This window comes from Mustela nigripes, chromosome 11 (genome assembly GCF_022355385.1).
Source record: "Mustela nigripes isolate SB6536 chromosome 11, MUSNIG.SB6536, whole genome shotgun sequence".
NCBI lineage: Eukaryota > Metazoa > Chordata > Mammalia > Carnivora > Mustelidae > Mustela > Mustela nigripes.
In genome coordinates this window covers 13,045,646-13,068,736 of record NC_081567.1, presented here as the reverse complement: position 1 = coordinate 13,068,736, position 23,091 = coordinate 13,045,646, and the positions used below count along the sequence as shown (strand labels likewise).

Genomic DNA, 23,091 nt, shown 5'->3' with positions numbered 1-23,091 from the left:
AAATAAATAAAATCTAAAAAAAAAAAATCATACACCATGATCCAGGAATTTATTCCCAGGATGCAAGCGTGTTCTATATTTGCAAAACAATCAACATGATACATCACATGAATAAGAGAAAGGATAAAAACCATAGGATCATTTCAATAGCTGCAAAAAAGCATTCAGCAAAGTACAACATCCATTCATGATAAAAAAAAAAAAACCTCTGCAAAATAGATCTAGAGTGAATATATCTCAAGATAATAAAGGCCTTATATGAAAAGCCAACAGACAACATTGTTCTCAATGGTGAAAACCTGATAGCTTTTCTCCTAAGATCGGGAACAAGACAAGGATGTCTTGTGCACCACTTTTATTCCACATAGAACTGGTTGGCCTAGCCACAGCAATTAGACAACGTAATGAAATGAAAGGCATCCAAATTGGTGAGGAAGAAGTAAAATTCCCACTACTTGTGGATGACATGATATTATATATAGAAAACCCAAGGGGTGCCTGGGTGGCTCAGTGGGTTAAAGCCTCTGCCTTTGGCTCCGGTCGTGATTCCAGGGTCCTGGGATTGAGCCCTGCATCTGGAGAGACTTGAGAATTGCATCTGGCTCTCTGCTTAGCGGGAAGCCTGCTTCCCTTCTCTCTCTGCCTGCCTCTCTGCCTACTTGTGATCTCTCTTTCTCTCTCTGACAAATAAATAAATAAATAAAATCTTTTTTTAAAAAAACCAAAAGGTTCCATCAAAAATTATTAAACTGATAAATGAATTCAATAAAGTTGCAGGATACAAAATCAATATACAGAAATCTTTTGCATTCCTACATGCTAATGATGAAGCAGCAGTAAGTGAAATTAAGAAAATAATCCCATTTACATTTGCACCAAAATAAATAATAATAATAACCTAGGAATAAACTTAACCGAAGAGGTGAAAGTCCTGTAGTCTGAAAAGTAACACTGATGAAAGAAATTCAAGATGATGCACAGAAGTGGAAAGACATTCCACGCTTGTGGGTTGGAAGAACAGATATTGTTAAAATGTCTATTCTACCGAAAGCAGTCTACAGATTCAGTGCGATCCTTATCAAAATACCACCAACATTTTTCACAGAACTAGAACAACCGACCTTACAATTTTGTATGGAACCACAAAAGACCTTAAACAGCTAAAGCAATCTTGAGAAGGAAAAACAAAAACAAGACTCAAGTTATATTAGAAAGCTGTAGTGGGGCACCTGGGTGGCTCAGTGGGCTGAAGCCTCTGCCTTCTGCTCAGGTCATGATCCCAGAGTTTTGGGATTGAGTCCCACACTGGGCTCTCTGCTCGGTAAGGAGCCTGTTTCCTCCTCTCTCTGCCTCTCTGCCTACTTGTGATCTCTGTCAAATAAACAAAATCTTAAAAAAAAAAAAAAGCTGTAGTAATCAAAACAGCATAGTACTAGAATAAAAACACATAGGTTGATGAAGTAGAATAGAAAACCCAGAAATAAATCCACAACCATACAATCAATCTTTGACAAAGGAGAAATGGATATCCAATGGGAAAAAGACAGTCTCTTCAACAAATGTTGTTGGGAAAGCTGGACACAGGCAAAAGAACGAAACTAGGCCACTTTCTCAAAGCATCGACAAAAATAAACTTGAAATGGATTGAAGACCTAAATGTGAGACCTGAAGCCATAAAATCCTTGAGGAACACTGGCAGTAATTTATGACATCAGCTGTAGGAACATTTTTCTAGACATGTCTCCTTAGGCAAGGGAAATAAAAGCAAAAATAAACTATTGGGATTACATCAAAATAATTTCTTCTTCTTTTTAAAAAAGATTTTATTTATTTATTTGAGAGAGAGAGAGAGAGCATGAGAGGGGAGAAGGTCAGAGGGAGAAGCAGATTCCCCATGGAGCTGGGAGGCTGATGCAGGACTTAATTCCGGGACTCCAGGATCATGACCTGAACTGAAGGCAGTGGCTTAACCAAATGAACCACCCAGGAGCCATTTTTTTTTTTTTTAAGATTTTATTTATTTATTTGAGAGAGAGGGAGTGAGAGAGTATATCAAAATAACTTCTGCACAGTGAAGGAAACAATCAACATAACTAATAGGCAACTTACTGAATGGGGGCAGATATTTGCAAAATGACATATCTGATAAAAGGGGCCAGTATCCAAATTATATAAAGAATTGATACAACTCAACATCCAAGAAAACAAATATTCTAATCAGAAAATGGGCAGAAGACATGAACAGATATTTCTCCAAAGAAGACCTACAGGTGGCCAACACATACATGAAAAGATGTACGACATTACTTATCAGAGAAATACAAATCCAAACTACAGTGAGGGGTGCCTGGGTGGCTCCGTCCATTAAGCATCTGACTTTTGGTTTGGCTCGGATCATGATCTCAGAGTTGTGGGATCAAACCCTGTGTCCAGCTCCACACTCAGCAGGGAGTCTGCCTCTCTCTCTTGCTCTGCCCTTTCCCTGCTAGCACTCTCTCTCTAAAATAAATGAAGAAATCTTTTTTTAAAAACTACAATGAGATATAGCATGTATAGCATGTGATTGTAATTAATGATACTGTATTATATACTTGAAGAAGTGTTCTTAACCACACACACAGAAAAGGTGCCAGGGTATATTGGTTAACTCAGCTGTGGTACTCAGGTCACAAGGTATACATATATTAAATCATCTTCTATGGTATACCTTTAGAAAGCACCATCATGTTGTACAACTTGAACCTGACATCAGTCATACCTGGATAAAGTTGGAAAAAATATGCTCAATATTATTAGCTATTAGGAAAAAGCAATTAAATTGGCAATAAGGGGCGCCTGGATGGCACAGTCAGTTGAATGTCTGACTCTTGATTTTGGCTCAGGTCATGATCTCAGGGTCCTGGGGTTGAGCCTCAAGTGGGGCTCTGAGCTCAGGGTGGTCTGTCGGAGCTTCTCTGTCCCTTACCCTCTCCCCCACTCACTCCCTCTCTCTCTAAATAAATAAAATCTTTTTAAAAATTGGCAACGAGGGGCACCTGGGTGACTCAGTGGGTTAAAGCCTCTGCCTTCAGCTCAGGTCATGGTCCCAGGGTCCTGGGATCGAGCCCCGCATTGGGCTCCCTGCTCAGCGGGGAGCCTGCTTCCTCCTCTCTCTCTCCTTGCCTCTCTGCCTACTTGTGATCTCTGCCTGTCAAATAAATAAATAAAATCTTCAAAAAAATTGGCAATGAGATATTATACAGCAACAGAATGGCTAAAATAAATTAAAAAAAAAAGTAGTAACAGCACCAAATGCTAGTGAAGATGCATAAAAATTTGATCACTCATACTGTCCTGGTAGGAATGTAAGATGGTACAGCTACCCTGGAAGACAGTTTCCCACTTCCTTGAAAAACCATCATGCAGCTACCATATGACCCATTGTTGAGAACGTAACACTCATGCACAGTTGAGTATGACTGAAATGGGGCCATGGAGCAAGATTGGTAGGTTGTATTGGGGTTGATATTTTGGCTTTGACGTTGTATGATGGTTTTGCACACTCTTAGCACTGAGAGCAACTGGGCAGAATGTGTATGGGATTGCTCTGAATTCTTTCTTAAGCTTACATGCTAACCTACCATGATCTCATGAAACATTTCAATCTGAACAATGTGTGATGTTGAGTTTGCAAATTGCATAGACATTGTGCTTGCCAGATTTCTACCCTTTTATCCTTTCGTAGTTTTCAAAAGTTAAACGAACTTTCTTTGTATAGGTTTCTGTTTATTTTTTCCCCCCAGTTTTCTTTCCCTTTCATGAATTCTACTTTTGCCTTTTCTATTTCCATGATGAAGTTGATCTGAACTGACTCTTGAAGGTCAAATGCAGGGACCAGCGAACTGTGGCCCACAGGCCAAATCTGGCCCACCTTCTGTTCTGTAAAGTTTTACTGTAATTCTCTTTGTTCCATTAATTTCCATATTGTCCACAATTGCTTCTGTGTTGCAATAGTGGAATTGAATGACTGCAACAAAGACCCTATGGTTCATGTAGCCTAAAATGTTTGTTCTCTGGCCCTTTCCAGAAAAAGTACACTGCTCCCCTGACCTAAGGGATTAAAGAACAAAATCCAATTTTATTTGAAACCTACAACACAGTGTTTCCACCAATAGAGTAAATTAAAGAAAATATTTAAAAATTAAAATGTATTTTGCATATTTTTAATTGCTTCTAAATATTTAAAATTACTGCTTAAATGAAAGAGAAAATATAGGGGCGCCTGGCTCACTCAGTGGATTAAAGCCTCTGCCTTCGGCTCAGGTCATGATCCCAGGATCCTTGGATCGAGCCCCATGTCAGGCTCTCTGCTCCGAGGGGAGCCTGCTTCCTCCTCTCTCTCTCTGCCTGCCTCTCTCCCTACTTCTGATTTCTCTCTCTCTGTCAAAATAAATAAAATCTTAAAAAAAAAAAGAAAGAGAAAATATAAGTAATAATTAGTGAATATCGAAGTTTTTTTTTTGATTTTTTAAAAACTTTAAATTTTTTTTATTATTTTATTTAAGTCACCATAAAATACATCATTAGTTTTTGATGCAGTGTTCCAAGATGTACCACACCTGGTGATCCACGCAATACGTGCCCTCCTTAATACCCACCACCAGGCTCACCCATCCCCCCACCACCACCCCTCTAAAACCCTCAGTTTGTTTCTCAGAGTCCATAGTCTCTCATGGTTCATCTCCCCCTCCGATTTACCCAACCTCACTTTTCCTTTCCTTCTCCTAATGTCCTCCATGTTATTCCTTATGCTCCACACATAAGTGAAACCATATGATAATGGACTTTCTCTGCTTGACTTATTTCACTCAGCATAATCTCCTCTAGTCCCACCCATGTTGATGCAAAAGTTGGATATTCATCCTTTCTGATGGCTAAGTAATACTCCATTGTATACATGGACCATATCTTCTTTATCTAATTGTCTGCTGAAGGTCATCTTGTTTGTTTCTATAATTTGGCGACTGTGGCCATTGCTTCTATGAACATTGGGGTACAGATGGCCTCTCCTTTCACTACATCTGTATCTTTGGGGTAAATACCCAGTAGTGCAATTGCTAGGTCATAGTGTAGCTCTATTTTTAACTTTTTGAGGAATCTCCACACTGTTTTCCAAATGCACCAACTTGCATTCCCACCAACAGTGTAAGAGGGTTCCCCTTTCTCCACATCCTCTCCAGCACTTGTTTCCTGTCCTATTAATTTTGGCCATTCTCATTGGTGTAAGGTGATATCTCAATGTGGCTTTGATTTGAATTTCCCTGATGGCTAATGATGATGAACATTTTTTCATGTATCTGCTAGCCATTTGTATGTCTTCTTTGGAGAAGTGTCTGTTCATGTGTTCTGCCCATTTTTGGACATGATTATCTGTTTTTTGGGTGTTGAGTTTAAGAAGTTCATTATACATCTTGGATATCAGCTTTTGTCTGTGGGGCCATTTGCAAATATGTTTTCCCACTCCGTGGGTTTCCTGTTTGTTTTGTTGACTGTTTCCTTTGCTGTGCAGAAGCTTTTTATCTTGACAAAAAGCTCATTTTCATCATTAGTTTTTGATGCAGTGTTCCAAGATTCATTGTTTGTGTACAACACCCAGTGTTCCACGCAATGCGTTCCCAATGCATTTGTTTCCCTTGCCTTTGGAGATGTGTCTTAAAAGAAGTTGCTGTGGCCTATGAAGAAGAAGTTACTGTCTATGTTTCCTCCAGGATTTTGATGGATTCCTGTGTCAGGTTGAGGCCTTTCATCTATTTTGAGTTTATCTTTATGTATTGTGTAAGAGAATGTTCAAGTTTCATTCTTCTATACATAGCTGTCCAATTTTCCCAGCACCATTTATTGAAAAGACTGTCTTCTTTCCACTGGATATTTTTTTCCTGCTTTGTCAAAGATTAGGTGACCATAGAGTTGAGGATCTGTATCCGGGCTCTCTGTTCTGTTCCATTGATCTGTGTGTCTGTTTTTGTGGCAGTACCACGTTGTCTTGGTGATCACAACTTTGTAATAAAGTTGGAAATCAGGCAACATGATGCCCCAGCTCTGTTTTTCTTTTTCAACATTTTCTTTGAAATTAAGGGTCTTTTCTGGTTCCATAGAAATTTTAGGGTTGTTTGCTCCAGCACACTGAAAATGCCTTTGGTATTTTGATTAGGATGGCATTGAAAGTACAGATCGCTCTGGGTAGTATAGACATTTTAACAATGTTTATTCTTCTGATCCATGAGCATGGGATGCTTTTCCATCTTTCTGTGTCCTCTTCAATTTCTTTCATGAGTGTTCTGTAGTTCCTCAAGTATAGATCATTTACCTCTTTGCTTAGGTTTATTCCAAGGTATGATTTCTTGTGCTATTATAAATGGAATTAGTTCTCTAATTGCCCTTACTACAGTTTCATTGTTAGTGTATAAGAAAGCAACTGATATCTGCGCACTGACTTTGTATCCTGCCACATTACTGAATTGCTGTGTGTGAGTTCTAGTAGTTTGGGGGTGGAGTGGTTTGGGTTTTCCACATAGAGTATCATGTCATCCGTGAAGAGAGAAAGTTTGACTTCTCCCTTGCCAATGTGAATACCTCTTATTTCTCTTTGTTTGATTGCTGTTGCTAGGACTTCTAGTACTACATTGAACAACAGTGGTGAGAGTGGGCATCCTTGTGTTCCTGATCTCAAAGGGAAGGCTGTCAGTTTTTCCCCATTGAGAATGATATTCACGTGGTTTTTCATAGATGGATTTTATGAAGTTGAAGAAAATTTCCTTTATCCCTATACTTTGAAAAGTTTTAATCAGGAAAAGATGCTGTATTTTGTCAAATGTTTTTTCTGCATCAGTTGATAGGACCATGTGGTTTTTCTTTCTTCTCTTATTGATTTGTTCTTTCCCATTGATTGATTTGTGAATGTTGAACCACCCTTGCATCCCAGGGATAAATCCCAGCTGGTCATGGTGGATAATCTTTTTAATGTACTATTGGATCCTATTAGCTAGGATCTTGTTGAGAATCTTGGCATCCATATTCATCAGGGATATTGGTCTGAAATTCTCCTTTTTGATGGGGTCTTTGCCTGCTTTAGGGATGAAGGTAATGCTGGCTTCATAGAAAGAGTCTGGAAGTTTTCCTTCTGTTTCTATTTTTTGAACCATCTTCAGGAGAATAGGTATTATTTTTTCTTTGAATGTTTAGTAGAATTCCCCAGGGAATCCGGCAGCTCCTGGGCTTTGTTTTTGGAAGGTTTTTGATGACTGCTTCAATCTCCTTACTACATATTGATCTATTCAGGTTGTCAAGTCTTCCTGTTTCAGTCTTGGAAGTTTATATGTTTCCAGGAATGCGTCCATTTCTTTTAGGTTGCTTAACTTATTGGCATATAGCTATTGATAATAATTCCGATGATTGTTTCTATTTCCTTGGTATTAGTCATAATCTCACCCCTTTCATTCATAATTTTATTAATTTGGGTCCTTCCTCTTTTATTTTGGTTTGTTTGGCCAGCAGTTTATCAATCTTACTAATACTTTCAAAGAACCAGAACTTCTAGTTTCATTGATGTATTCTACTGTATCTCTAGTTTCTGTCTCATTGATCTCTACTCTAATCTTAATTATTTCCCTTCTCATGTGTGGGGTTGGCTTAATTTGTTGTTGGTTCTCTAGTTGTATACAATGTAAAAGAGTCGGTGTGTTTGGGATTTTTCAGTTTTTTAGTGAGGCTTGGATGGCTTTGTATTTCCCCCTTATCACCACCTTTGCCGTATCCCATAGGTTTTGGGCCAATGTGTCTTCATTCTCATTGTTTTCCATGAATTGTTTAAGTTCTTCTTTGATTTCCTGGTTGACCCAAACATTCTTGAGCAGGTTGGTCTTCAGCTTCCAAGTGTTTGAATTCCTTCTAATTTTTTTTTTTTTTTTTTTTTTTTTTTGGTGGCTGAGTTCCAGTTTCAAAACATTATGGTCTGAGAATATACAGGGAATAATCTCAATCTTTTGATATCAGTGGAGACCTGATTTGTGACCCAGTATGTGGTCTATTCTGGAGAAAATTCCATGTGTGCTCGAGAAGAATGAGTATTCTCTTGTTTTAGGTGGAATGTTCTGTATATATCTATGAGGTCCATCTGGTCCAAAGTGTCATTCAAAGCTCTTTTGTTTATTGATTTTCTGCTTCAATGATCTGTCTATTACTGAGAGTGGTGTGTTAAGATTCCCTACAATTAACGTATTCATATCAATATGACTCTTTATTTTGTTTAATAGTTGGCTGCTCCCATTTTGGGGGCATAAATATTTACAGTTTATTAGATCTTTGGTGGATAGACCCTTTAAGAATGATGTAGTGTCCTTCTGCATCTCTGATTACAGTCTTTAGCTTAAAATCTAACTTATCTGATATGAGAATTGCTACTCCTGCTTTCTTTTGAGGCCCATTGGCATGAAAGATGTTTCTCCATCCCTTCACTTTCAGTCTGGGTATATCTTTAGGTCTCTTGTAGACAGCATATGGACAGGTCCTGTCATTTTATCCAGTCTGCAACCCTGTGCTGTTTTATGGGAGCATTTTGGCCATTCACATTGAGAGTGATTATTGGAAGATAATTTTTATTGTCATCTTGTTGCCTGTGAAGTCCTTGTTTCTATAGATTGTCTCTGTGAATTTCTGTTCTATGTCACTCTTGGGGTCTTGCTTCTTTTATAGAACCCCCCCCCCCTTAATAATTCTTGTAGTGCCAGCTTGGTGGTCACAGAATCTTTTCGACTCTGCAGGTCTTGGAAGCTCTTTATCTCTCCATCCATTCTGAATGTCAGGCTTGCGGGATTCTTGGCTGCATGTTCTTCTCATTTAGTGCCCTGAATATGTCTTGCCAGCCCTTTCTTATTTACCAAGTTTCTGTGGACATGTCTGACATTATTCTGATGGTCCTTCCTCTCTATGTAAGGAATCTCTTCCTTCTAGCTCCCCTTAAGACATGTTCTCTGATTCGTGAATTTCACAGTCATGTGCCTAGGGGTCTTTCTACCCTCAATGATCTTAGCAGGTGTCCTCCCTGACTCTAGGACACAAACACTTGTTTCATTCCCCAGATTAGGGAAATTTTCATCCAGCGTTTGTTCAACTATGTCTTCTAGCCTTCTCTCTCTCTCCACCCGCTCAGGGGTCCCAATAATTCTGACATTGGAACATTTCATGGCATCATTTATTTCCCTAATTCTGTTTTCATGGCTTCTAAGCTGTTTGTTCCAGGCCTCCTCCTGATCCTTGTTTTCTATCAGTTTGTCTTCTAGATCACTAATTTGATCTTCTGCCTCAGTAACCTAACTGTTAGCATACTTAGAATTGATCGGATCTCATTGATAGCATTTTAAAATATTGCCAGATCAGTCCTCACTTCCACCCTTAGACATTCTATGTTGCCATTAAGGGTCTTCTCCAACCTAGCCATTGTCTGGGTAATTGTTACCCTGAATTCTATTTCCAACATACCGTTTATGTCATATCCATTTGTTCTGTGGCAGCGGTCACAGTCTCTGAATTTTTCCTCTGTTGGGTGTTCCTCCTCCTAGTCATTTTGGAGAGAGGTGGTTGAGGGGATGTGTCGCTGAATATATCAACCACGGTCCAGGCAAGGTGACTCTGGTAAGTTTCAGAGCAATCAGAAGTCACCACCAAAGGAAAAAAGGAAAAAAGAGAGAAAGAGAAGAAAAGAAAAAAAACCCAGCCAAAATGAGCCCCCAAAGTAAGATTTATAAGTTATATAAACAAAAACAAAGAAAAAGATCAATAAAAGTAAAAGCCAAAAAAATAAAGACCCAGCCAAAATGAACCCCAAGAATAAGGTTTACATAGTACAAAACCAAAAACAAACACTCAGAGACACTAACAGAAGATTAAGGTGGAAAGGTTGTTATAAACCCTCAATTTGGGTGAGGAAGGTTATTTCAGTTCTTCCTGGTTATGTCTTGTTATCCTTGTTAAAGGACTCAACTTTCCAGAGATACAGGGAAATTAAAACTGGCATATATATATATTATATATACTTATACATATATAATATACATGTGTATATATAATATACATATATGTATATATGTATATATGCATACATATACATATATAACATATGTATATATAATATATATAATATAGTAATATGTATGTAAATATATATATGTAAAATTGAATAAGGAAAAGGGACTCTCTTGAATCTTATCTTTATATATATATATATATACGTATATATATATATATATGTATATATAACAAGAAACAAAAGTGTATGTATGAAAAAAGTTCAAGTTAAGTTTTTATGGAATACATTGTATTAAACATCTAGTTGAAATGGTAGGTAGGTAAAAACAATAAAAGAACAAATAAAAAACGAGGGAGAGAAAAGTTGTATCTACAAAATACACAGGTTTTCGGGCAACATGGGGAGCTTAATACATTGTTTTTCTCTGATGCTGGTGTTTTGCAGTTTTGTGGGGACCTTGTGGTTCTGTCCTCTTGTTCTTCAGGCTTGTCTTCTGGGGGCGGGGCCTGCCGTGTGGTTTTTCAGTCAGGCGTGCTTGGGCTGAATCGCCCTGCCCCCTACCAAGGGGCTGGGCTCTGTGGAGTTTTTCAGGCTTTTGTTCTCTGGAGGTTTTGTTCTTTGGTAGTGTTTTGTGCTTTCTCAGATGTTCAGAGCAAAGTACACTGTCTGCACCCAGACCTTGCCCCAGAAAGAAGCCTCAGTCTGCTCCCCTCTGAATAGTTCAGAACACATAGACTCCCAACTCCTTTGAAGACCGCAACCTCCCATAGGCGGTGTGCTCTCCCAGTCACCGTCCCAGTGGTCACCCAAGGCCCCCACTTGTCCCTGTAACCCCATGCCACAAAAACCAGGAGAGAGAGTGGTCCTGGCAGCTACGCTTCCTGGCACTGTCATCGGAAGCCCACATCCGTGCTGGGGCCCTGAGCCTCTACAGCGGTGCAGGCAGTGGATGTCTGTGGACTCAGGGACCACTGACTAGAGCCCGTACTGGGCCATCTCAGGCATGGGTGAGCACCGGCTGTGGCCGTCCTGGGACTGTGAGCTCACGTCCATGCCTGTCGCCGCCCAATCCCAGCAGTCACCCCTTAAGTCCCGTTGTTCTTCTTGAGCGCTGTTAACCAGAGTCCCAAGTTGATGCCAATCCCCAAGCACAGGGCACTTTCATATTGGGGTACTACTTTCCAGTGGGTCCCTTCTGGTGGCTCCCTCCCCCTTCTGCTTATCCTCAGATACCAGTCCGCACACTCCAACACCTCCGCACCTCTCCACAAGCCATCGTCTGCCCCACAGAGAGATATTTAGCTCCGCTCAGGGGACCGGTTGAAACAGGGTCTCCTACTTCTCTGCCATCTTGCCCCTCCCCTCGAATATCCACATTTTATATTATAGTAAATTATTTAAATCACACTGTTTTATTCAATAGTGCCACTTGAGATTCTAAGTATTATGAAATATTTTATACAGATCTTACAATGGGAAATCGGAGTCGACTATCAGGGTGAGGAATCAGTATTATACTTCAGACTTGTGACATCTGGTCTTATGCATATAGAAATTTCAGAGTCATAATAACTGAGGGGTGCCTGGCTGGTTCCGACTTTTAAGCGTACGACTCTAGGTTTCGGCCCAGGTCACGATCTCGGGGCTGTGGGTTGGAGCCCCATGTTGGGGTCCATGCTCAGCATGGAGTCTGCTTGAAATTTCTCTCCTTCTCCCTCTGTCCCTATCCTGCTCTGCTATCTCTTCATCTCTCTCTACAGTAAATAAATATTTTTAAAAAAGAGTAATAATAACTGTATTTTTGCAAAATGCTCCTCTGCTGCCACATGCACTAGGCTGGGAGCCCTTCAATGACTTGTGAGTGCATCAGGAGTCAGGAGTTGGAACAGCGAGGCCAATGAGATGTTGGAGGCCCTGCTCCGGGAAACAATTCTGCATTATACAGGACGCAATTGTATTGACGCCATGTTACGAGGCCAGCATCCCAAGCATGCCCACCACCCAGAGCTCCCCCATTCTCTGTGTTCACGGCAGGTGTGTCCTGCTGGTGTATCACAGCCACAGCCATTACTGTGTTCAGAAGCTAGACTGTTGTCCTGAGGTCCCAGGACAAGGGGTGTGGAGAAACGGGTCCCTGGGGCCTGGGGTTGTGTCCTGAGAGGATGGGGCAGGGGTATTTGGATCCTGGCCAAAGAACCAAGCGGCACTCGGAGACCTCGGAGGACCCGAGGTTTATTTCACACCAGCGGGCCCAGACGAGAGTTGTCTCTCAAGGTCTGAGCCCCAAGCACAGACAAAGGGGGTGGTTTACACACTTTTCCTTCCGTGTCTGTGCCACTCCCGCAGCTGCGGCCGGTGGGGCAGGGAAAAGCCTGGGATGGCCTTGGGGCAGGGACTGGGATTCCCCCACTGGACTGGTCAGTCTCAGAACACAGATTTCCTTACGGGGGCAGGGCGCTCTCCCAGGACACCGGGTGCAGCCAGGTCCCAAGTGACTGAGATAAATGCACATGCGCGCGCGCGTGCGTGCGTGTGTGTGTGTGTGTGTGTGTGTGTTTCCAGGGAAAGGGACTCTCTTGCCTGCGTCCAGCAACGACACAGTGACACAGGCAGGGTGAGGCTCCCGGATGGAGCCCTGACACTGGGCAGTGGGGCTCTCAGACTCTTCCGTGGCGTCAGCAGGGGCCAGGCTCCAACAGGGACAGGACGTGATGGGACCTTGGCTCCAGTGAGCATACCTGGTTTGGGGACAGGGTCTCCGTCCTTCCCTGGGAGAGAGATAGGCTGGGGTCTGTGCCTTGTAGTTTCCAGAACCGATGCCTGGAGCGCTGGACTCCAGCTGGTTGCCTGGAGATGGGCAGGAGGCCGCCTCCCCTTCTAGAACACCAGTTGGCAGGAATCTGTCCTGGACAGTCAACTCTGACCCCTTGGGCACGAGTCATCCGGGAGCATGGCGGAACAGGAGCTCCAGGAACATGAGGGCCCCACTGAAGTGGCTGACCATAGCTTGGTTCTTTTGGGGGGCCAGAAGCATGTTGGCCAGAAGGAAGGTGGGCAGGAAGCCTGCAAGGACCTCTGCCCTCAGGAAGCGGGGGCTCGGGGGAGGGGCAGGGAGCGGTGCTCCGAGCAAGACGCCTTTGCTGTTCAGGCCAGAGTGAGAGGATGTGGCACAGAAAACCCCCTCTTCTACAGAGCCACAGGGGCCCCTTGCTCCTCGCAGTGCGCAGGAGGGAGAGGAAGGGAAGGCCCCGAGGAGAGCGGGTGAAGAGGGGAGTGTGCTAGCGTGACCAGAGGACTGGGGGTGGAGGGGATGGGCAGATGGGCAGGGGGCTGAGCCAGCCAGATGCCGTGGAGGTGCCTGTCCAGGTCCAGGGGCAGGGGGGCTGCTGAGGCTCTGAGTGGGGTGCGGGGCTGTCTCTTGTCCCCCGTGGGGGAGGGGGAGGGGACAAAGGCATGAGCGACCCTGGGGGATGGCAGCCTGCAGAGGGGCCACGGGTACAAAGAGGGGGCCTGAAGCCTGTACGGGAGCCTCCACGGGGCCGCCGGAGAGGTGAATGCAGGCCGCAGGGTTGGGATCCTGCTGCTCTGCCTCCTGTTCCCGGAGGTCGATACAGGGCTGAAGCGGAAACAGGATGCCTGGGGGAGGCAGGCGTGTGGAGCCGTGGGGGCTCAGCTCCTCCAACGAGTGGGATCTGCCCTCATGGCCCCAGATCCCTCTCCCCGAGGTTGCACCTGCAGAAAGTTCCATAGTGCCCACCTGCTCACGGGGCAGAGCTTAAAGTCTTAGCACGTGAGACCCCTAGTCCCGGGCCCCCAACTTTCCGGATTTGGCTTTCAGTCTCCTTCGTGTGATCTTTCACACTTCCCTGTTTTCACCTTGGTGTTTCCTTTCTTCCTTGACCGTCCGCAAATAAAATCTGACCCCACCACATCAGCATAGCTTGTTAGAACTGAGAGACCCTGGAGATTTTGCTGGTAAAGCCCCACAGTTTGGCTCTTAGCGGGATGGCAGGAGGAAGTCAGTGATGCATTGGGACACCTGGGTGGCTCGCCGTTAAGCGTCTGCCTTCGGCTCAGGTCATGATCCTGGGGTCCTGGGGTCGAGTCCTGCCTCGTGCCCCCTGCTCAGCGGGGAGCCTGCTTCTCCCTCTCCCCAGCTCTCCCTCCAGCTCATGCATGCCTCTCTCTCTGTCATAAATAAAGTCTTAATAATAATAAGACGACAGTGGCATATTCCCACTTACTGGGGATTCTCAGCAAGAGGCCATGTTATACAGACCTCCTGGTGGTGAAGGGGGCGTTCGGGGGCCCAGGAGTGCAGGCTGCAGCAAAACCTGGCGGAAATGGGCAACTTCCTTCCATTAGCTCAACAAGCCCTTGAAAATGTCCTCCCGAAACATGGCCTCCCTCCGAGCTTTCCAACCAAACCCTGGCACTGTTCATACCATCTATGCCTGCCCACGGCTGTCCCTGTTAACTTGTCACCTGGCTGTGTTTCCCTGGCCAAGGGGACTCCCTCCATGTGTGTATGTGTGCAGTGTCCGTCTAGTCCACACCCATGCACGGAGCCGGGAATTTGGCCGCCTTCGGCTATGGGAACGTCAGCAGACAACTCCTTAGTCACGTAGTGACAGACCCACCCAGGTGCGGATCTGTCAGAATGGACGAAAGTCCTAAGTGACAGAGGAAGGCTCGTTTGTGACTGCCAGAGACTGTCACCTCATTGCCCGGAGCTTGGGTTCTATTAGGATAGCTAGACGGGAGAGCACTGTGTTTTCAGGAACTTCCGTCTTTGCCACTGGCGCGTATCCACGGCCACATGTTGTGCCTCGGTGGGGCCTCCCGTGGAAGGAACTTGCGTGGGGCGGGGGAGGGGCAGGCAGCTCAGGCACGGGACCCCTTGGGGACGAGGGCTCTGCGGGGTCAGGACTTCGGTTCGCCTATGGGAAATGCCTGCATTCGAAAAATCATTCTGGGCAAACCCGACACGTCGAGGGCTGCTTTGGACCACACGAGCCACTCATTTTTTTTTTAAATCAACCTCAGATGTAGACTGGATTCACCGTAATCCTTGCTTTGTGGCCTATTCTCCTCACTGAACCACGCACAATCCTGTTTGTTCCTCCCTCCCCCTCCCTTGGATTTCAGGGCCCCGGTGAGCAGCCGCGGGAATCTCTGTGGTGTTAGTTACCAGGAAGTGTTGGGGGTAACCGATGTCCCTGCCGGAGTTGTTGATGTGGTTTATTGACTCAGGCGCTGTTTCTTGGGGGTGACAAGGCCATGGTTACGGTGCAGGCTCTAGAGGACGCCAGCCTGGGGTTAGATCTAGGTGGTGCCCTGCAGGCAGGCCAATCTCTTCACCTCTCTGGGCCTCACCTTCTCACTTGTCCCGTCGGGGTTATGCCAGGGGAGGCCTCGGAACACATTCAGGGAGATAATCCGTGGTAAATCACTTGGTGCCATGGTCCTCGCTGCTGCGGGACGCAGGCCTCCTGCTTACTTGCTGCCGTTCGCAACGCGTGAATTAGCGACAACATCCCTGTCGAGGAGGCCAGAAATGCCTTCGTGGCTCAGGCAGGGTTTCGACCTCCCTGCGATCCAGCAGGATCCTGCATCAGGCTGGAGAGTCGGGGAGCACGGTTTCTCCTCTGCGATCATCCTGTTACCCAGTGGATGGTTCTTTTGGGAGCTTTTGTCAGAACTTCCCCTTGACCTTTTCCCAGGGTCCGATCTGGCTGGCTCTCAGACTTAATTTTGCCCCGGAACCACCTGGAGGATTGGTTCGAGCACACGTCACCAGGCCCGTTTCCGATTCAGGAGGTTGGAGAGAGGGGGCTGAGACGTTGTGTCTCTCACAGGTTCTCAGGTAGTGCTGCTGCTGGTCCGGGGACCACAGTTTGAGAAACTCTAGTCCAGGGAATTAACTATGATGGGGGCAGGGCAGTCAGGGGAGACTTCCTGGAGGCGAAGGCCTTTAAAGCGAACCCTCTTCTAGCACACGGAGAGACGGCGGTGGGAACGAGGACACGGAAGGGCCAGTGTAAGCTGGGGGCGGGGGGCGGGCACGCGGAGGTGAAGCGGCCAGGCCCCCAGCCATGAGAGGGGCAGGACGGCCAAAGCCAGGTGGTTAGTCTGGGTTCCACTCTGGCGATCTCTGGACCTCTGGGATGGCTCTGGAACCTGGGACCCACGTGCAGTGGGGTGAAGGGCGGTGTAGGGCGAGGGAGCAGCTGTGGGACGAAAGAGCCTGGGCTTGCTCCCCAGTCCAGGGTCATGGTGTCCTTTAAAATCTGGAGGAGTCCTTCCGTGATCCTATTTTCAGTGTAGAGACCGAGATCCATGGTTCCCAAAGGTGCCAGATGAGACTGCGGTTGTAGTCACATTAAAAAAAAATTAATTAGAAGATAATGGAATTAAAAAAGGGACGTCACTGCACCTCACAAGGGTATGCCATCAAACCTGCTTTGGGCTTGTGGTGTGCAGGGGCACCGCAACGTGACGTGTGGGGGAAAGGTGTGTGTGGTCATGGGGTGTGCTGGACCCGCCAAATGGCCTCCCCCAGGCCCAGGGCTTCGAGCCCAGGGCCTTACCTGTGGACAGTCCTGGGGGACAGTCGGGAAGATGATGCCTCGGGTCCCCCAGAACAGGAAGGGCTGCGGGGAAGCCTCCAGAAGCGGGCATCAGTGTGAAATGAGGCATGCAGGGGTGGCGGAGTCTGACCTTGCAAGTGGCTCAGATCCTGATCCCAGGGCCTTTTGGGGAGAGGGGAGAGAGGCTGCCGACCAACAAGGAGTTGCCAAGACACACCGGGAGTGGGGTACAGGGTGTGAGGAGACAACCTTCAAGTCTCAACATACAGAATCCAAACAGAAGTGCGACAGGCCTTCCGTAGCATCAGCCAACAGGTTCAAGTTGCCGCAGAGGGCACGGGGACCACCGGCCTAGCCCATCCCTGCCTAGGACGCTGACTTTGAAGGCTGCTGTTCCCATGCTCCTCTGGGCCAGGCCATCTCCAAATGCTGGCGCAGGCTAAACTCCAACTTGTGTCCGTCAGAGGGAGGGAGTGCTTTGGGTAGGAGAGTAGCTCGAGACCCCATGACCTTGCCCTAGCTCCCCTCCCCCAGCTGGGCGAGAAACGCTGGGGCTGAACTAGGACTTGGACCACCAATGCACTCTCTTCGGTCTGGCCCAGTATGGCAGCCAGTCCATGGCAAGAATTTCTAGGGCACTAACTGGGACTGAGTTTGTAAAACATATAGTGACCTTCTCTTGTGTGTGGGCCACTCTCTATCCAGTTCTTACTTCCCACTGGCTTTGGGCCACACTCCCCACCCAAGCCAAGCCTGCGTGCGCCGGGCTCACAACCTGATGTCTTCAGGCCTTGCTGTGTTCAGAAAGCCTCATTTTACGCATTAAGAAATGGCTCCAGAAAGGCTGCGATTCAAGGTCACGGTGAACGGAAGGCCTGGGGCAGGTGCGGGGCCCCGACTCCTGGTCCGAGCTCCTTATCGGAAGCTTCCAGTAGCTTTGAACTTCCATGGGGACCAGCGAGGGACTGTCTTTGAGGATGGGATTTCCTATCCAATAAACGGCCCTATTCTACTGAGAGGAAACTACCCAACGCCCAAGAAATTGCTCCTAAACTTACAGGAAGAAACGACGGGGCTTAAGAAGAGAATGTGAGAGTCCGCGCCATTTCTCTTGCCCCGTTTTCTTCCCGCAGCTTGACTCGGTGCTGCGGAAGCCGAGTCAGGTCTCCGGCGTGGATCCAAGCTCCTGAGAAGGTCTCGGGCACCCGCCACCGCAGAGCCCAATCCCGTGCCGCGCGGCTTCTTATGCCACAAACGTCAGTAACATCAACAGTCACATCTGGTTTCCTTTCCTCCACCTTGATTGAGGCAGGAGGAGGATAAGCAGGGAACGCTGTTGCGAATTTCCATCCCAAATGGTAATTATTGCATCATTATATCCGCTACTTTTCTTGTCATGTACCATTAGGAGGGTAGCACGATCACTGTCAGTCAAAGGCGGTGGAGATAATTAGAGCGTCTATAGGTTAGCAGGAAATCACATGGGTGCCAGTCCCCATCAGTGCCGGGATGCTGAACGCGATTAGAGACGGTGGAGATGCACAGAGCCCCAGGGACGGACGGGAGAGCGGGAGTCCTCTGGGCTCCGACACTGCAGGCGGACGGGGCACGGCCCACAGGGAGCGGGAGGCAGTGAAGTCGGCCGGGCGCCCCCATCCAGACGCCGCAGTGTTTGGGGGGTGGTGGCAAGATCCCGTGAATGGTCCGATTTGGGAAATCAGTGTTTGTCGCGTTTTCCAGTCCCCTCGCTGTCCTTCCTGTGGGAGGTGGGCGTTAGCGGGGGGGCAGAGCCGAGGGAGGGGGTCTCTATGGCTCTGCCCACTGTTGCCTCTCTAGGCCTGCAAGCCTGGGTCCCTTGCCTGCATGGTCTTCCTGTGCCTCCCACCCCTTCCTGAACCCCCCCCCCCCCCGCCCTCACCGTGGGGGAGTCCACGGTGCTCCCTGACCACAAGCTGTGTCTAAGCCCCAGACAGCAGCCGCCTGCATCCCGCTAACCTGGGCCGTTCCCGCGCCTTCCCAGAAAGAGAACAAGCAGCGATCCAAACAGGTCTCATCTGAACAATTTCATAAGGCCGACATGAGAAAAACTTAACATTTTTTTACATCTTGAAAAAAACAAAACGGGAATTTGGAGGACGGAGAGGGGAAACGTCTGCGGAGGGAGGAGGGGGAGGACAGGTCGCTCAACAAGACACCGGAACCGAGACAGGAAGGAAATCCAAGGAAGGTCTGGGAAGTCACACACAAGCCACCGCGTCCACAGACTGAAACGCCAGGGAACGCGCGAGACTGTCGTGAAAGGCCCCAAAGTCGGCTCTGTCCCCGGCGCGGGTGACGCCACCACGGAGCTCCGAGCTGGGCCTGGGGTGCCCCCCGACCCACCACCTGCGCCATCTACCGGTCCCTTCCTCAGACCAAACAGTGTTTTTGCCTAGACCGTCCCGGAAACGTAAAGAATGAGAAACAGAAAGAAGGTGAGATCCACACGTCGCGGTGCGGGCCGCCAAGGTTTACAGAAGCTGATCGGCGGGTGGCCGGGTGCGTCAGGGAGGGCAAGCAGCCCCCGCGGGTCAGCCCGGCGTCCTCGCTTGGGCTGGGTTCGAGGCCTTTCTCCGCGAGAGCCCGGTCTTGCATGTGTGGCTTCTTCCCTAGGGGAACGGTGGCCGTCGCACACACAAGCACCTGGAGGCTTGGTTCACATTTTTTAATAACATGGCACAGTTTACATTACACAAGAAGGCTCCATCGATGGGAACATGCTGAAGAGTCAGTCGGTTTTCACATAGGGTCTAGGAAGGACTTTATTACATACAGGATAAACAGCAAAAAGGTCTGTATAGAACAATCTCTTTACAAGACTGAAAGCTACCACTACAGTTCCAGTGTTCATATCCCTCGGATTTTTTTTTTTAAGTTGTTGTTAAAAAACAAAACAAAACAAAACTAAAACCAAAAAAAAAAAAAAAAAAACCAAAACCAAAAAAAAACCCAAAACAAAAAAACCCAACCAAAAAAAAAACCCACTGCACAACAGCTGGAGTTCACAAAATCTGAAACTCACCACTAAACCTTCAGTTTACTACTAAAATAGATCTCTCTGCTTATTAGAAACAATGGTCTGTAGTTAACTTTTTTTTTTCTTTTTTGCAAAAACAGGATAACAACATCAGATAGCACTTTAATATACTAGAAGACCCAATGGCACTAGTTTTATTTCATACATATAATTTACAGTCCGGTAGACAAGATATAGTGTATTTCTCTGCTAGTAAAGTCATATTCTCTCCAAATATGTAGACAAGAGGCTTAATGTTTTATAAAAGTATTATGAAGACACGTTAAGGTTGATGCGAACTCAAAACCACACGCACACACAGGACTTGGTCTCTGCCACTGTTCACCCTCTGCGCCTCTCCGGGGCGGGGCCGGCCCCACCTGTCCCGGCACCTCCAGACCTTCCGACCCACGGGAGCGCCGCGAGTCACGGGGGCAGACGCGCCCCTTCGGTCCCCCGGCTACCGAGTACAGTGAGAAACATATCCATCATCTGAGAAAACGTGAAGCTTTCTTTCAGGATTTGTTTGGGTGGGATCCCACCTCATCCGCGAACGAGGAGGCTGTGTGCAGAGAGGACATGGGACACGCTAAAAACAAAACAAAACAAATGCGTGGCTCCCACAGGAGGGGGCGTGAAATCCCGGAACTGGTGACGACGGGGTGCTGGCGGCCTGTGTCCCCTGATTTGGGCATCTGACAACCCCATCCTCCCCCGGCACCGGCTGCGCTGCTCTCGCTCCCCCCCCCCCCCCCCCCCCCGCCCCCACTGCCATGGCCCACAGGCCACCACTTCGGAAGCCACGTTTTCGGCCTGGGGTCCGATCCGCAAAAGAGGAGGTTTCTCCGTTTGAAAAAACAAGCAAGGAAAACAGTCCTATCACGTGAGTGCTTGTTCAGGGAAAATATGACCTTAAGGATGTTGTAAATGGGTTTGAAAAGGCTCCTTTGAGTCAAGAGGGCTTTCGAGAGAAGCCCCGACATTCATTGCATAGTTGAAGGGTTTAGCTGTCTCTAACAACACGTGGGAACGCGGCCGCAGCCGACCGCGCTCGCGGGTAGTAAGTCTGCAGATAGCACATTTGAAGAAGTAGTAATGTATTAGGTTTCTTACTCTGTATCTATTTACATTTGTACAAAGTAAAGCTTTCATCTTACCCTTTGCATATATGAACCACGAGCTCCCGAAGCAACGTTTCTTTACAGGACTATGTACACGGCCTCCCCTGCTCACCTGCGGGAGCTCCGCGCCGGACCGCGGGCGCCGCCGCCGCCTCCCCCCCAGTCACCACCGCGCCGGGTGTGTAGGCCATCTTCGCTGTTTTGGTTCAAATCAACAAAGTTTTATACGAGAAACTGAAAGAGTTAGGGATGTGAGAACATCGGACTTGGCTAAAAGACCTGAAAAATTTCAACATAGAATATACAAAAACCATTTCAAAATCTGCACGGAGTCTATACATTTTTTACAAGGGGCGGAGGCGGGGGCGCGTGGCCCCCAGTCCGTGGCAGCGGTCCGTCCTCTCTCGCTCTCCCCCCCGTCCCTCTCTCTCTCTCAAGTCTGGCGTCGTGTGGGCGTGGGGCTTCTCCATCCTCGCTCGGGCCCTGCTCTCCTTACCGAGCCTCGATGTCCTTCAGGGTGTGGGAAGGGGGCCTCTCCCTCATCTCTGCGGACAGAGGAGTAGTCCTGCGGGGCGAGACGGGGCGGCCCCCCAGCGTGGAGATGAGCGGCGGGGGCGCGCTCAGCGCGGCCGTCGGGGGCGTCTTGTTGAGCAGTCCGTTCTGGTGGCCCGCCGTGGGGCTGATCCGGGGGTAGTGCATGCTGGGGAGCCCCGGCGTGATGAGGCTGGGGTGCGGCAGGTGCCCGTCCAGGGAGGCGGGGTGCACCGAGTGCAGCCGCGTGTGCTCGTAGTCCTCCCGGAGCACGTGCAGACGCTCCCGCTCGTCCAGGTGCGCCCCGCGCTCGTGTTCCCGCCGAGGGTCCACGGCCAGCGGGTGGTGGTGGTGGTGGTGGTGGTGGTTGTAGTCGTGAGGCTCCCTGTCCCGGAAGGAGCGGTCGGCCTCGTACAGCCGGGGGGTCGAGAGACGGTGGAGGGGGTCGTTCCTCAGCAGGAAGTCCCTGCCCAGCGGGTCTCTGCGGTGGATGTCCAGCTCTCGGTAGGGGTCCCTCAGCGGGTCCCGTATGGGGTCCCAGTGGAGGGAAGGGTACGGGAACCGCTCCCCGCCCGGGATGGCACTGATGCCCATGAAGGGGGTCATCATGCGCGTCCTGTCCAGGCCGCCGATGCTGGCCAGCGGGTGGACGCCGGTCACCCCCACCGTCATGGGCATCGAGGCCAGGGGCCCCGGGTGCGCGCCGGACGAGGAGCCGGGCGGCGGCGGCTCGGCCGGCCGGTGGGTGTGCGGGGCCTCCGGAGGCAGGTCGTGCTCCTCTTTGCGCTCCTCCTTCACCTTGACCTCCGCGCCCTTCTTGGGGTTCTCGTGGGCCGGCTCGCCCTTGCGCGGCTCGGCCTCGCGGCTCGAGGTGCTGTTGGGCCTGGCGCTCTCCAGCACGGGGGTCCGCACGTAGGGCGACGGCACCCGGGCCAGCTGCTTGGCCTCTTCGCCCGCGGCCCGCCCCTCGTGGCCGTGGCCGTGGCCGTGGCCGTCCTTCTCGGGCAGGGGGCCCTCCTTTGCCTTGTGCTCGTCGGCGGCCGGGTCCTTGCGGGGCTCCGAGTGGTCTCTCTCCCTCTCTTTGGATCTGTCTTTCTCACGCGCCTCCGTGTTCAAATGACCCCTGATCTGTTCGGCGGAGCTACGGTTAGGTCCCAGGGCGCTCGCCGGGAGGACGGGTGCTGGTGAAGGGTGGCTGGAGTGTCTCTTCTCAACGCTTTCCCTGAGGAAGAGAGAGGCAGACAGAGAAGCAGATGAAGCGGGCCTGCCGGCCTGGCGAGGGGCTGCCAGTGGGACGGCGCTGGGAGGACGGGCTCGGGTCTGGTGCCTGCGCTCGCCGGGGCCGCCGGCCCTCCTGACCCTACTCACCGAGACGTCAGAGGACGCTTTAGGGGGCGAAGTGCTGGGCATGAGGGCGCGTGGGGGCCCGAGGGGAATCATCCTGTATGTAAGAGTCACATGGTCCGTCAAGACCACGGAGGAAGGGTTTTCGGCAAGTGGACGTGGACCAGTAGGGACAGTAACAGTGCTCTGGCGACACAGCCCACCTGTCTCGACCGCTGGGATCATTTAGGGTCGAGCAGAAATGCCTGAGCAGCCCAAACACGAAGATGACCTTTCTGCCCCTTCTGTGACACTGAGCCGGAGGGAGGAAGCGTCTGACGCGAACAGGATAGGAGCTTGGGACTCCAGACGTGAGGACGAGTGACCCGTCTCAGAGGCCCTGAGAGA

The 23,091-nt window shown here is 48.7% G+C and overlaps 1 protein-coding gene across 4 annotated transcripts in view; it reads right to left on the bottom strand.

Annotated features, from left to right (window-relative positions):
• Positions 1–20,159: 20,159 nt before the first annotated feature.
• The window catches only part of AUTS2 (activator of transcription and developmental regulator AUTS2), a 1,069,563-nt gene continuing 1,066,631 nt past the window's right edge, over positions 20,160–23,091 (bottom strand). For all 4 annotated transcript variants that reach the window (XM_059414736.1, XM_059414738.1, XM_059414737.1 and 1 more), the window contains one exon: positions 20,160–22,582. In XM_059414736.1, coding sequence (XP_059270719.1) covers positions 21,322–22,582 — 1,261 coding nt within the window. In that variant the 3' untranslated portion in view covers positions 20,160–21,321. The remainder of the gene's footprint in view (positions 22,583–23,091) is intronic.